This window comes from Parasteatoda tepidariorum, chromosome 3, assembly GCF_043381705.1.
Source record: "Parasteatoda tepidariorum isolate YZ-2023 chromosome 3, CAS_Ptep_4.0, whole genome shotgun sequence".
NCBI classification, from domain to species: domain Eukaryota; kingdom Metazoa; phylum Arthropoda; class Arachnida; order Araneae; family Theridiidae; genus Parasteatoda; species Parasteatoda tepidariorum.
In genome coordinates, this window is record NC_092206.1 from 71,304,236 (window position 1) to 71,320,543 (window position 16,308).

The following is a 16,308-nucleotide window of genomic DNA, read 5'->3' on the forward strand; positions in this document are numbered from 1 at the left end:
GTGTTTGCGATTCAAATTATCACCTCATTTAATATCTAACTTAAGCCACAATTACATACGACGAACTAATCTAACTGCTTTTACTTTTTTTTTAAATGCTACTTTGCTTTTTTTAATAGCACTCGAAAAGGAAGTTAAGAACACTCGAGACGAGACAATAATTGATTGAGTGACGAGGAAAATATTGGCAAACCTCTTCATTTATGTTTATTTTTCATCATCATTTAAATGGGTGATTTTCGATTTTTTTTCTTTCTTAAGCATACACAAAAGTTTTAAATATTAACTTATCAATAACATTTCTTCATCCAAAATGATAAGTTTTATAGAATTAGAATGGTAATTTAAATCAGTTTATTATTCTGACTCTAATAAAATAACATACATATGATTGATGAACATGCTAGTGTACGATAGAGATGAAGCAGGTTCATTACCATGAAGAGGTCTTCAATTTTGGTTGGGCTTAGGCTTAAATTGAAATTTTTATATATACTTTCTAACTACATTTAAACATAAAAAAGCTATAAAAATATTTTTGTCTCATAACTTAGGAGGTATTAAATATTTGAAAATGTAAAACTTTTAAATTGTATACAAATAAGAAGTATTGTACCCATTTGAAAAAATGAGGTCAAAATGATCTTGAACCATACTTTACTGCAACCGTAATAACGTTTCAAATGGAACCCTAGGATCATTTAATCAAGTTTATAGAGCACGATACTACGGCTCAATTTAACATCACATTAAAATAGCAGCAAATGCGAGCAATATTATAGATTAACACATTGCGAAATTTTTTAAACCATATATTATTCTATTTATTTATTATTTATTTATGTATTATTCTACTATCCCATTATTTTTTTAAAATTTTCTATCCTCGAAATCGGGCCTTTAAATTTCGGACACATGCGGACAAAGGGATTTTTCGACCCACGAGATTGAGTTTTTGTGTTACGTAGGAAAGCATAATTTAATGAAAGTTCTCCAAATCGTCGCATATCGTATGCGAAAAAAAGATTAAAACAATTATATATTATCAATGTATGATATTGTATGATTATTTAAACTTATAATGATTCATATTCCAACTGTTGGATATCATTTTAAACTTATATTATCAAGGGATTTGTTACCGGTAATGTTTGGAACTCGGCGTTCTATAGAATGCATAGGCATTGTATATAATGCCTAGGTATTGTATATAACGCCTAGGCATTGTATATAATGCCTTAAACTAGCCGGCACTGTATCAAACGATTCATATTGCACAACTTTCTTAGGCATTTTATAGAATGCCGAATGAGAAACATGCAAAGTATAAAATACATCTCCAATTCATTTCGAATGTAATGAATTCAAAAATTGACTACCATGTTTCATAATTGTAATTTCGAATTTTTTTGCATGAAAATTTTGCTTCCCTTTATAAGAAATGTATAAATTTTGTTTTGGGCAACTTTTATTTTTCTTTACGTATTTTGAATGATTTTTTTAATAGCACTCATAGCACATTTCAGAATAACACTTAATAGCACATTTCAGAATAACACTTGTATTTTTAAGGAATTCATGTCATTTATATAATCGCCTTATCAGGACCATTTTTTATACTTTGCTGAAATAGCATTTGTCATTTTATAGAATGCCTAGCTATTATATACAATGCTTAGGGAAAGTATGTAATAATTCTCATATTTCATACGTTGTCTTTAAGCGTTCGGCATTATATACAATGCATAGGCATTCTATAGAATGCCAGAATTTTGTACTTTACCGTTAACAGATATACTTTATGTTGTTTAAAATGATAACTATATTTTGTTAAAAGTGATGAGTGATAAAAGTGATAATTTTTACAATTTTATGATATAATTATAAATTTTATTAATCTGAATAATTATTGATATCACAACCATGCAAAAAGTTAAAAAATTGTTCAGTCAATAACTCTAATTCAGTCTAGTTTTTTGAATTTAAATTTGGTTGGAATCTTTTGAATTTGGTTAGAAGTCTTTTGAATTTGGTTAGAATCTTGGTTAGAAGTCTTTTGAATTTGGTTAGAATCTTGATTAGAAGTCTTTTGAATTTGGTTAGAATTGATAGTTGACTTCTTTTGTTTACGAAAAGGAAATTTCTTTAAAACAAATTCCAATGAAGTGTTAAAAGAAACTTTGAAATTGGTGATAAAATGTTTTAGTATTAAAGTAATATTCACATTTCTTTGATTAAAATATGCTGTATTAAAATAATTTAAAATTACTCAAAATTCTGAAATAATGTAAATTTTAAAGGAATTTAATGCTATCGAATACTGTAGAACATTTATCGGTTTCATGTTATTGAATAATGCAGATTTCAAACAATTTGATATTAATTACTATTGTTATTTGGATAAATATAATGTTAATTCTTGTTGCAGATTTAAATCAATTTAATGTAATGCTGCACTGGTAAATTTATAGACCATTAAAAAAAAACGGATTTCAACTTTTAGTTAAAAAGTCAAACACATTTTAAAAAATATTTTTTGACTCTAAAAGTTAAAAAAAATTTAAATATCGTTTTGAGTAAAAATCGTAAATGTAACAAAAAAGTCGTTTTTTTTAAATATTTTCTGCCCCTTTATCAAACGTGATTAATTTTTTTCAACTCTCGCAAGCTCCCTTTAATTTTCCATAAACGTTTGTTTTTCTGTAAATTTTTGTTATTGTTTTATTTTACTAAACAAACGTACTTTTAAACAAATAATGTAAAAAAATGCAAATAAACATATTTTCTAAGTTTAAAACCACGTATTCAAACAATATAAATTAACACTATGTGTAAATATGTGTTTTATAAGACACAATTTAATTTTGCTAAACGCGCATACTTTTAAACAAAATAATGTAAGAAAAATGTAAATAACAGTATTTTCTAAGATGAAAACCGCGTATTCAAACAATATAAATTCACACTATGTGTAAAGATGTGTTTAATAAGACATAATTTAATTTGAACTTTTTATCAAAGTTTGTTTAATAAATTTCTCCAAATAATATAGTTTGTAAAAAGAGGAGATAAAATGAAAGCAAAATTATTTCTTTTCCATATTTTTCATCATCAAAAAAAAGAGAATATAAAAATAGTTTAATTGCTCAAAATATATAATCTCTGTGTCTTATTTGTAGCAACCACTAAGAATCAGGGAGCTTTAACTTGAGTATTATTTAATCGAATTTTTTTTAATCAAAGTTTAATTAATTAATGTTTCCAAATAATACGGTTTATCCAAATAATACAGTTTCTAAATAAAAGAGTAGATAAAATGAAAACATAATTATTCCTTTTCTATATTGTTTATCATTAAAAAAAGAAAATATGTAAATAGTTCAATTGCTCAAAATGCATAATCTCTGTCTTTTATTTGCAGCAATCACTAAAAATCAGGTAGCATTAACTTGAGTAATATTTAATCGGAATTTTTTTTCCATCAAAGTTTAATTAATTTATTTTTAAATAATACAGTTTGTCCAAATAGTACAGTTTCCAAATAAAAGAGGATATAAAACAGAAACATAATTATTTTTCTATATTGTGTATCATAAAAAAATATAAAAATAGTTTAATTGCTCAAAATGCATAATCTCTATCTTTTATTTGCAGCAATCACTAAAAATCCGGTAGCGTTAACTAAAGTATTATTTAATTGGAATTTTTTTTTAAATCAAAGTTTAATTAATTAATTTTTTCAAGTAATATAGTTTCCAAATAAAGGAGGAGATAAAATGAAAACCTAATTATTTCTTGTCTATATTGTTTATCATTAAAAAAAGAAAATATATAAATAGTTTAATTACTCAAAATGCATAATCTCTGTCTTTTATTTGCAGCAATTACTAAGAATCAGGAAGCGTTAACTTGAAAATTATTTAATTGGATTTTTTTTGTCAAAGTTTTATTAAGTAATTTAGAGAAAGGACACAGTTAGCCAAAATTTTATCATGTTTTAATTAATTATTTTCAAAACAATACAGTTTGTAAAAAAGAGGAGATCAAACGAAAATTTAATTATCTCCGTTCCACATTGTCCTTAACAAAAAATTAAAAAAAAAGTACAAAATGGCTGATTTTTGTTTTTTATTTTCAGTAATTACTAATAATCAGGAAAAGTTTACTTGATTTCATGTAATTGGAAAAATTTCATCAAATATAAATATTATTAAAAAAAGTTAAAAATATAATTTTGTTAATTACTTTTAAGAAACGATACAACTTGCAGAGAGAGGAATTAAAACGAAAATGCAATTATTTCCCTTTCATAAAGTTCTTTATTAGAAAAAAGGAAAGAAAATATTTCAACTGCTCAAAGTAGAGCCCCTGAATTAGACTGATAGTATGGGAGCCTTAGCTCAAAGTGCTAATTCTCGTCTTTTACTTGCAACAATCTTAATCAGAAAAGGTTTACTAGAGTGCTATTCAATCGAAAATATTAGTCTAAGTTTAATTAATTAATTTTGTTAAATTATACAGTTAGTAAAAAGAGGAGATGAAAATTTAATATTGTGAAATTATTTATGAAAGTCTCATATTGCTCTTTAGAAGAAAAGAATAAAAATATTTTTAAGGCGCGAAATTCCTGGTCTTTTTTTAAATTTTTTTATTTACAATAGTCAATGACCTCGCAAAAAATCGCTAGAAAGTCGTGTTCATTATTTTACAGATGTTTTTTCCACTAGTTCTATACACTATTATTTTGCTTGGCTTTATTTAAGGAGAAGGCTAAAATAATTAAAGGCTATGATTTAAATGGACTGAAAAAAGAAATATGTTTATCTTGAATGCGTAGCATTTTTTCTCAAGAAAAACATTTTCAATACAATGGTGTTTCTTATGATTTCTATGCAAACGAATTTATTGCTGTAGGTTAATACAAAGAACAATATTGTAGCAGCAGAAGAGTACAAAGAGGCAAGGAATTATTAATTAGTTGTTTTAAAAATAATAATAAGTTTTTAAACTATTCAGCATTATTTACTGTAAATTTATACTCAAATTTCCCGAAACTTTCTTCGTTTTTAACTCACCCGTTTTCTGGCATATGCTCCGAGCGAGCATTTCGTCAAAGTAACGAATTACGTCAAAGTAACGAGTAAAGTTATTTCGTCATTCCATTCCCCCCCCCCAAAAAAAAAGCGAAAAAAAAGAAGAAAAGACTCGTAGTGCCTAATATATCTAACTTTTCTAATAATCTCTTTATCGTAGACACCATACATTTGGGTTGTCAGCTTAATAACATAAGAAGGACAAATGAAACAGAGAAATAAATTAAACCCATGCGAAGGCGGGATTCGAACCTGGGATTTTATTGGTACGCGGCCAACTCCTTGATCACCATACAGCAGGTCGGCTTCACTAGTCACTTGATTTTCGATCATACAGTCTTCATTCAAGTTCCGTCAGTCTAGTTAACAATCTCCCATAATGCACTGCGATAAGGTTTTGAGTTGAGGTAACATTTTTGTTATATATTTGAAAGTTCCCGTTTCATCACAAATCATGTGATGTCGTGACGAAATGATTCTCAAAATTAACGAAATACGGGAAAAGAATTGTTGAATCGTCAAAAGTGAGAGTTTTATTTCTGAGAGTGTTACACTTAATATTTAATCGCAAAAATAGTTTTTCTTCTGAAAACTTGCTTTGATAGAATTACAAAAATTATTTTAAAAATTTGTTAGAATAGATTTTTTTTTATATTCATCCAGAAAGAATTATTTTTTGATCAAAACTTGCTTTTGAAATATTTATAAAACTGAAATGCTGCAACATATTTTGTTTTAAAAATAATTTTTTTCTGACTGGTCAGAAATTGTTTTTTAAATGTTGCTATATCTGAATTGTTGCATCTAATGCATTTTAAATTTTTTTCCAATCTAGAATTTTATTGTGTTATTAAAAGCTATCTTGAAATTGTTGCTAAAATCATGCATTAAAGTGTATTCATTCCTAAAAGCTGATTTTCAAATTTCAAAAGTTTTAAATGTTAAATGATTGACCTACCGAATTCTAAATATTGTCTTATTGTAATAAAGTGAAATTAATGAATTTTTACTGAAAAAGTTTGATAATTTGAACGATTTTCGTTTTATAATTATCACTTTATAATACTTGATAATTCAAAAAAGTTTCATCAGCAATTTTTACATTTTTCATTGAATTTCAATGAAACTTTAATTATTTTACCTTTCAATTATTTTATCCCTGTTTATTTTAACTACTTTTTATAAATTTATTTAGTTTAAATTTCAATGTATTTTGTATAAGCAATTAAAAAATTATGATTTTTATATCCTTTAAACTCCTAACGTTTCAATCTGGTTTCATAGAGAATTTTGAAATATTTATTTTGTAAAAATTTTTTACCATTGAATTTTTAATTTTATCAAAACTTTTCATGTATTGTTATATGAATTAATTAATACAGTTAATTTTACAGTCATTAATTTATTACAGTCATTTACAGTCATTAACTAAATGGTTTGTTGTTGCACGTCTGTAATTCTACATATATCGCATATACAAAACAAATAATAAAATACTACATAAGATTATGCGAAAATAAAAGAAACGCATCTCAATACAGTACTATTTAACTATGTTAATGAACACAGACCAGATTAAAGATTAAAATCCAAATACTGGCACCCAAAGTGCCCGTACTTTTTACTTTAATTTGATCTGGAATTTTTTTACAGTGCATTAATTTCTCTTAAATAAATGTTTCAAATGTATTGCAGAAGTAATTTAAAAATTGTCGTTAAAAGTTAAGAGGCAAAAAGTTATAGCAACCATAAGTTAAGTTAAAGCTATTGTAGTTTTTATAAAAAGTGCATTTTGAAAATTTCTGCTTATAATAATAATAATGAAAACTCTTTTAAAACAGAAAACAGAGAAAAATTATTTCTAATGCTTATGAGCGCAATTTGCATAATGTGCTAGCATATGAAAAATGATACTAAAAATGATAATACTTTTACAAACTTTTATTTGTTTCAAATTTGTTTTATTTGTTTCCAGGAATAAAACTTTCATTTTTCTTAAATTTTTTGTGGACATCAAACAGCTATTGACATAAAAGATTATAATAAAAGTTGCAACACGTTTTTGTAAATCATTTTATCACTCTTTTATTAAAATAATTTGTATATCGTGATATAGCTGCAGAGATACATTACCGTGTTTATTCCTTTCCGTGTTTACTCTTTTCCTTTTTTCTTTAAAAAAATACCATTATTATATTCTTTTAAAATAAGTTTCGAACGGGCGATTTGAGTTTTTATGATTTCATTAACTATTTACAAAGTTTTTTCTTTTTTAATTGCAAAAATTTACTTATTCGGTCTAACGAAATTTTTTCTTTAGATCTTTTTACACCATTAGAGATAGCAAGAAGCATTTTTTTGGTAAAATAATGTTTGAAAACTATATACTGAAATACAAAAAATTGTATTCTGGTTAAAATTTTCTGATTTTCCTTTGTAACATACTATTAAGTTCAAATTTAGTAACAAATCAAACTATATTTGTATCTAAAAATTAAAAAACAAATCTCAGAATTACTCTTTGCGCGAGTGCAACCATGACGTGTGAGTGAGTTTTTTTTAAGACAACTGAAATTTTTTTAAATTTCAACTTGGACTTGAGGCATTATAAAAATCATCCTACGTTCTTATTCTCCCCGACATATATTTCCATTAAATTGAATTTTTTTTTTGTAAATGCAAATAATTCAAAGCACCTCCAGTTTTCTTAATTTTGATACCCCTTAAAGATAATCCAGATCGTTTCAACCCTGGTTAGCACCCTTGCGTTAAAAATTAATTTCTTAAAAATGTTTTCAAATTAAAAAGCAATTTAATTAATAAATGTAAAATATGACATTCCCCAATATTATTTTACTTGTAAGTACTTCCTTAATCTATTTGTTTTAAAGCTTAGTAGCAGCTTAATTCTAGCAGTTTGCGGTTCAACCCATCACATTTATGTTAGATATAATGTGTACACATCGATTAGATTTCGAATGGCTATTAAACAGAGTGTGGGATACAAAGGGAGTCATAACACGGGGAAAAAAATTCCGGAAAAATCTCGGTACTTTATGGTAAAGCCATGTCTGTTGAAACAAAACCATAATTCTGGTAATAAAACCAAAATATGCTGTATTTAAATCATGCATGTGGTGACGGTTTCCTTTAATATGTTAACAGTTTACCAAAAATTCTGATTTTTAACATTACAGTTCTTATTAATACACATCTAGTAAAAATACGATACTAAAAAGTAAATTTCGAATAAATGGTTTTAATACAATGCTCTAAGGTAGTAATTCCCAACCATTTTATAGCCTCGGACCGGACAATGTTTGCTAATTTACCGCGTCCCACTAATGGAAGGGGTAGAGTAATTGATTGTTTATATTTTAGATTATTATGACCAAATAATTTTAATTTAATTGCATTTAAATATCCCTTCAAAATAAAATAACAGTTACATGATAGATACATGCGTAGTATAGGTACGGCTTAGCTCCCGGCTAACTTTACGTCCATGGAAAGCCGTATAAACCCAAGAGAAATATGACAAAATAATCAAAATAGAAATTAATTCTTCGGTCGCTAGGTATTATTTGATTTATTAACCTGTTCGCCTCTCGGAGGTTGAGGACAACTGCCCTCACGTATGATGATAAATTTTATAAAACAATATTTAATCGTGAATTTTACCAAAATTATGGCTCTTTTCTTTTCAGTAGGGGATTCTTTTAAACGGGTTTAGTTTACGAACTAGAAAATAAAGGGTATTTTGTTTTCATTTATCCATTAAAAATGATTCTCTTTTGATATTTATAACTCAGAAAAAAATTATAATCTTTCTACGATGATTGGAGATATAAATTGCAAAAATGAGATTATTTCTTGGAATATATAAATATAATAAACTAAATTATTATCATAATCAAATGCAAAATAAGTTATAATTTAATACATGTTGTGCTATTTTTTTCTTCTTAAAGTTTAACATATATGAAATATTAGAATCTAATGCGCTCTCTCATATGATTTTTAATGACTGAAGAAAAAACCTTTAATAATTTGGATACAATTTCGTGAAATAATTTTTTCTCATAAATTTTGTTGCTCTCTCAAAACTTAGAGCGTGTATGTTATATGTTCAAATAATCTAACGACGTTCGAATTAAATATTCTTATTCCCACTGTTTATCGCGAGTCAAGGTAACTCACAAAAACTAAAATACAAAATACGCCATAAAATTTACGATGTTTTTCATTATAATACTTGGAAATTAGGATAAAGAATTGTAAAAAAGCTCATTCGTATATTATTTATGAATATTTTTTACAGTGATGAATATTTAGATTATAAAAAGGGCGGGAATTTCAAATTTATGTTTAAGAGTTACTTAATTCGAATTTCTGCTTACCGGCTGAAAGCGATTTTTGAAGTTTCTGGGCCAAGGAACATAAAAAAAAAACTTAGTTTAAGTGCCTTAAACTCGAATCATAGCTTTAATTTTAAACTGTAAAGGATAGTAAAATTTTTGTTGCTGATCTAAATGGATAAATAGCTTAAATATTTAGAGAAATTATTTAATTTTATAAGAAACCGTTAATAAATCCATTTGTTTTTATTTGTCTGAAAATATTAAAATCAATTATTAATTTTTAAATTGTTTCATACTTTGATGAGCTCTAACTTTGTAGAGTTTGATTAAATTTTCATACATTAAGAAGAATTAAGATGATGAATTTTATATTTTATAACTGTCGTTGAACAGCCGACCCAATTTTATAGGTTTACGACTACTAATGTTCAACTCCGCAGCCTTGTAATTTTGAACCCAATCCTGAAGATCCTTCTGGATCTTTGGGAGAAATTTGCCTTCGTGGAGGACTTTTTGATGGAGCCCATCCACATTTGCGTTACATGGAGAGGAAGACCACGAGAACCTCCCACGGTTAGCCTGACGGAAAGAGGACTCTAACCCATGATCCGTCTACCACTGAGGATAATTCACGTCAGCACTGTGGTGCAAGCCAGATCCGGAACTCGTATCGACTGGGATTCGAACCCGGTTTGCCTCAGTGGAAGGCGAACGCTCTAAGATGATGAATTATAAAAAGCTCATACGGATATTATTTATGAATATTTTTGATTACAGTAATGAATATTTAGATCAGTGGTTACCAACTGGTGGCGGGCGGCATCCGGCCCGCGATAACTTTTTTTGTGGCCCGTGAACTAAAATATATTAGTTGTCATTTTTTGCCGACAATTTTCGTAAAAACTCTATATGGGTTTTAAATACTTTTCTTTCGTTAAAAAAACCTAATTTCTTTGTTTTTGTGAAATTCAACATACCAACGGTGCAAAAGATTTTTTGTTCTCAGGTTTTGTATTCAAGGTTTTGCAATTTTCAGGTTTTGCATCTAAGAAAATATTTATTCAAATACAAAAATAATCGTGCATGTCGCCCTTTTTTATTTAGTTTTTTTTGCACTTTATGAATATAATTTAGCATGTGCGTATCAAAAATTTTTTATATTTAATGTTCCTTCAAACATAAAAGAGTCTTATATAAAATTTTGATAAATTTGCGTACCGCTATTTGACTGGTGTTTTTAATTGCGGCCCCCGGCTTTATGTAAGTTGGAAACCCTTGATTTAGATTATAAAAATAGTGATAAGTTCAAATTAATAGCAAAGAGTTATTTATTTCGAATTTTTGCTTACTAGTTAATGACATTCTTCGAAGTTTCTACGCCAAGAAACATAAAAAAAAACTCAGTTTAGGTGCCTTAAACACTAAGCAAAGCTTTAACTACGAGCTGCATAAGATACTAGAATACTTTAGGATATTTAGAATACTAGAAGAAATCTTTTTGAACCTAAACTGATAAATATCTTAAATATTAAAAAAAATTCTTTAATTTTATAAAAAACTGTCAATGAATCAATTTGTTTTTATTTGTCTGAAAACATTAAAATCAGTAATTTTTAAATTACTGCATATTTCGATGAGCTCTGACTTTGTAGATTTTGATTAAATTTTCACACATTAATAGGAACTAAGAGGATGATTTATAAAAATTTCATACGGATATTATTTATGAATATTTTTTAATGCAGTTATGAATATTTAGAAGATAAAAATGGCGGGAATTTCAAATTAATGGTAAAGAGTTATGGAATTAGAAATTTTGCTTACCGGTTAATGGCGTTCTTCGAAGTTTCTACGCCAAGAAACATAATTAAAAACTCAGTTTAAGTGCCTTAAACTCGAAGTGAAGCTTTAATTTCGAATTGTATTGGATACTAGAGTACTTTAGGATGTATAGGATACTAGAAAGATTCTTTTTGAACTTAAACGGATAAATAGCTTAAATATTCAAAGAAACTATTTAATTTTATAAAAAACGGTCAGAAAATAAAATGTTTTCATGTACCTAAAATTATTGAAATCAGTTATTAAGTTTTAAATCATTGCCTATGTTGATGAGTACGAAGATTGCGGTGCTTGATGAAATCTTCAACTGTTTAAAAGTTTGATTAAAAACGCTTATCATTTCAAAAAAAAAAAATTTTTTTTTTCTTCATATTGATTTTTTGCACTATTTTCTGAATTGTCATAGAAGGTTCAATATCTAAAGAGTTCTTGCGAATAATATTTTCACTCCAGTAACAGTTTTTAAAGTAACAATTTTCACTCAATTTTTAACATGTGTCTTTTATCATTAATGGGAAAAGATAAAAATAATGTTTGATTATGTGTATCCTTAATACATGCAAGACCTGGCCAAATTATTAGACGCACTATAAGATTCTATATAAAATATTAATTACTATGTAAAAATCTATGTAAAATCTTTATCAGCTTTATTGTTTTTATATGACGGAAACCGGTTTGCACTTGTTTACGTTAGTGTGTCAATTGGTTAAATTAGACGATATGTAATATAAATTTGACGGTAGAATAAGTTAGACGATATATTATATAAATACAGAATATTTATTATATCAAGCATTATATTAGTATATTACAATAATTAGATCAAATTATTAGACGCACTGTAGCTTTTTAATAATTACATGATTTGAACGAGTTTATACGCAATACTTTTATATTTAAACATAAATGTAATGGGTTTTTATTCAGGAGACTTTCATATACTATACTCGCTATTTGTATTTATTTTTAACATATTGCATTACAATGTTAACCAATTGACACAGGAGCGAAAACAAATGCAAACCTGTTTCATCCGAGTAAAAACAATACAGCTGTATAGTATCACCTGATAATTATAATTTTACATAGGTACGTCTCTAAACTTAACGTTTTTTAACATTTAGGTTCCTTCAAAAAATAAAGTCGCATTGTTTTGTAATTTTTCAAATTACTTTAACAATTAAAAAGTTACATTATCATCAGGATGTTTATGCAATAAAAATTAAAGTTGTAAAGTTGTTTTAATTTTGTTATCATATGAAACCATTAAAGAGAAATTATTATATATAGCCATTATATTACTCCCTGGAATAAAATACGAACTTTTATTTAAATTACTTGACATGGTCAAAATAAATTATTCTATTGCATTAAATAAATAATCCCATGAAACAGAAGAGGTAAGATAATACCAGATTAAAACCTTCATTAGCTACAAAAATATAAAAAGCAAATAACGATCGTTATGTTTCAAGCGCTTCAAAAATAGGCGCCCATTTCCAAGACTTGCCACATGTGAATTAGAAGAAACAAAAGTGATTTGAAATAAAAAAACGTTAAGTCACCAACGAAAAATGGAAAAATAAAGGTGAGAAAAAAATTAGTAAAACCACAGTAGCCAAGAGAGAGAAGAGATGAAAAACGGAACAAGAAAAACCACAGTGGCCGAGAGGAGCAAATCAGGTTGCATTTCCATGAGCTATGGAGAAGTAACGAGAAGCTAACGTAGTTAAAAAAGAAATCAACGCAACAAAGCGTTAACAAGTTTTTATTTCAAATCATTTTTGTTTCTTCTCATTCAATTTTGGCAAATATTGAAAATGGCGGCTTATTTTTGAAGTGCTCGAAGCATGTCGATTGTAATTTGCTATTTACATACTTTTGGAACGAAGGAAGTTTTAAATCTGGTAATATTCTATTACTAAGTTAAGAACGTTGTATTGATTTCCGATAGGCATACATACTTTCTCCTATTCGCTTCGCTCATCAAATCTCATGATTGCAACAATATTTTGTTTGCTTCGACACTAACTAGATTTTTATATTTAAATTAAAAAGTATATAATATTGTAATAATACAGATCTTGTTTTTTAGATTAGTTCTCTATTCCATAGGAATAAAATTTAAACCTAACTATTTTGCGAGGTAATCACTGCAATTTCCTCAACAATTTTTTTTAAAATTCATATTTAGGTTTTAGGTTAGTTATTATAAACTCTTTAAATGCTTCTCCCCAAAGAAATGATTTAGTTATAGGGCCAAACTCAGTTTCTAATGTTTTACAATTTCATATTCAGTACATTAATTGCGTATGTTGAATGGACACACACGGAGAAAAAAAGTATTATTAAATTTACCAGAATATGGTAAAATTTTGGTAAATATAAGGTATCTGGCTCTATGGGGATACCCAAAAAATATTTCAATTTTTACCGAAACGTTTTGGCAATAAATTTTGGCAAAATAGATAAAAAAATAAATATGGTTTTATTATCCTTCTGCTTGATAGTAAATGCTGTAAAATTTGATATTTTTATCAAGATACCTTAGAACATGGAATAAAAAAAATTGATTTCGTTAAATTTACTTTTCAGTTTTGTTTTAGTAAATGTGTGTCCATACGAACTATAATTTTTAAAACCTGAGTTTCCGGTCAAACGTTACCATACAAATGAAGAAATTCCCGAATAAATGGTTTAAATACCAAATAATACGGTTTTATTACAAGAAGTATGTTTTTTTTTATTTTTTTTACCGGAAATGTTGTCATACAAATTTTACCAGATTTTTCTTCTCCTTGCAGTTATGCATAAAATTCCATAATTAAAATTAATATAACTTATTTATTTTTTATAATTATCAAACGGTTAATAAGCTTAGATACCGTTTTAAATATGTCTTGCACAAAAAGATATTATCATCGAACAAGTTTAAAGCAAAGAAGCATCCACTTCTAGTTTTAAGCCTTCAATGAGGAATTTTAATCAAATCAAAACACATTGTTAAGAAAGGATGATAAATAAATCGGCATTTGCATCTTTCAATTAAAGATAAAAAAAAATTTACAACTTAACAGAACTTTTATAACTTTTATTAGTTTTATGTTGGTAATAATAAAAAAATATATATTTGCTGACCGGAGCAAGTTGGCATCTCTGTATATTTTATTCTTGAATAAATAAGTGTTATAGCAATTACAATCCTATGCAAATGATAAATATCAATAAAACGATTTTTTTTCATAGCTTTCACATTTTTAATTCTCGATTATATTCGAGTGTGAAAAATTATAACAGCATAAAATACAACGCCGCTCGAATTATCTCGATCTCGCGACCCCTGCTTAGCGAGCTCGAATTTACTCAAACGCACAAGTTAAGGGGTTAATTACCGCATATTTAGGTTTTATAACCCAAAATTATGTTTTTTTTTAAACCATAAATGTCATTAGTATACAGTACGGTAATTTTACTGGAATTTTTACCAGATTGTAGTCGGAAATCTGTTTAATAGATATTGTATTATGTGGCACACTGGTTAGGTTTTTACAACATTTCCATTCAATATAATATTGTATTAGTAAAAAAATATAAATATATATGATAATAATTTTTACCTCTCATGGGCAGGATGCTTCTGACTGTATTTCCTTGCATAGGACTTTGTCCAGATCTATATTTCTCATATAAATCCATCATATACCGTGGAGGAAGAGTTATATTTTTACCAAAGGGTGAAAAATCTCTTGTGGTACCGGGTTTGAATCCCAGCAATCTCCTCACAGAGTCTTCAATCAAGTCTTCTCTGTTGTTTGCTTGCGATAAATACAGGATCGAACTTGTTGTCAATAGTTGTAGTATAATCGCCAATCGAATTTTTTCCATCATAGCTTTTCTATACCTTTATTTAGGCCAAATAAATCGGATTCTCGCTTGGCGTCGAGTCGAAAAGGCGATTGAAATTTTTTCTCGCATTTTCAGCTTTTCTTTAAAAAAGAAACACACTTTGGGTAATTTTAAGCACCTTTTTTCGACAGATTATCCAACGAATGAAGAATATAGTCTTTTTGGCTTTGTAAGGAACATGATTTAGGGATAAAATCTAAATATATCACCAATTGTTTCATAATTTAAAAGAGGAGAATAAAGTGATTTTAAAACCATGCAGAAGGACATTTTTTTGGTAAAATTTATTATGCAATTGGAAAAGAAGAAAGTTAGAAGGAAGGGCATCTTCTCTCATCTAGTTATCTTCAACATCTCAGTCAAGTTGTTGATCACACTTATTAAGCGATAGACCATCGAAGAAGTTCACCCTAGTTTCTGCCTCATGACCTCATGAAATATTTCGCCAACTTGGCGAGTTTTGCAACCTTAATGTAATTTCCTTAGCATTTTTAAAATACTTGTCAAAGTGCATCATTCTAATTTTGAAAGGATGGTAGATATTTTAATTCATTTTCTTAAAAAATATTTTACTTCATAAAATTTTAATATTTCTAAAAACTATGTTAATTTATTCAAGTAATATTACCTATAATTAATTATATTTAATTTTACGAAGCATTAATAATTTCCAATATTATTTTTTCTAAAAATGTCAGTTTTTTTGAACAAGAAAATAATTATATTAATATTGTCTTAAAATATTACTCTCATTTCGCAAAATATTTAATTAATTAAAAATGATTGGGTGATTGACGATCGATGCAATATTGCTAAGAGAACGAGAAATTATTTTAAAATGTAAAATAATTTGTTGAAACCCGTTAAAGAGTGACAAAAAATTAAAAATTGCGGAAATATTAAAAAAAAAGAATCATTTTTAAATTTCGAATATTATTTTTTATAAAAATGTCAGTTTTTTTGGACAAAAAAATATTTTTTTAAATATCGTCTTAAAATATTACTCTCACTTCACAAAATATATAATTAATTAAAAATAATTGGGTGATTGACGATCTATGCAATCTTGCTAAGAGAGCGAGAAATGATTTTAAAATGTAAAA

General features: G+C 27.0%; 1 protein-coding gene across 1 annotated transcript in view; it reads right to left on the bottom strand.

Annotated features, from left to right (window-relative positions):
* The window catches only part of LOC107437670 (growth/differentiation factor 10), a 32,658-nt gene extending 17,042 nt beyond the window's left edge, over window positions 1-15,616 (bottom strand). The window contains exon 1 of the mRNA XM_016049748.4: window positions 14,917-15,616. Coding sequence (XP_015905234.2) covers window positions 14,917-15,187 — 271 coding nt within the window. The 5' untranslated portion in view covers window positions 15,188-15,616. The remainder of the gene's footprint in view (window positions 1-14,916) is intronic.
* Window positions 15,617-16,308: the final 692 nt, after the last annotated feature.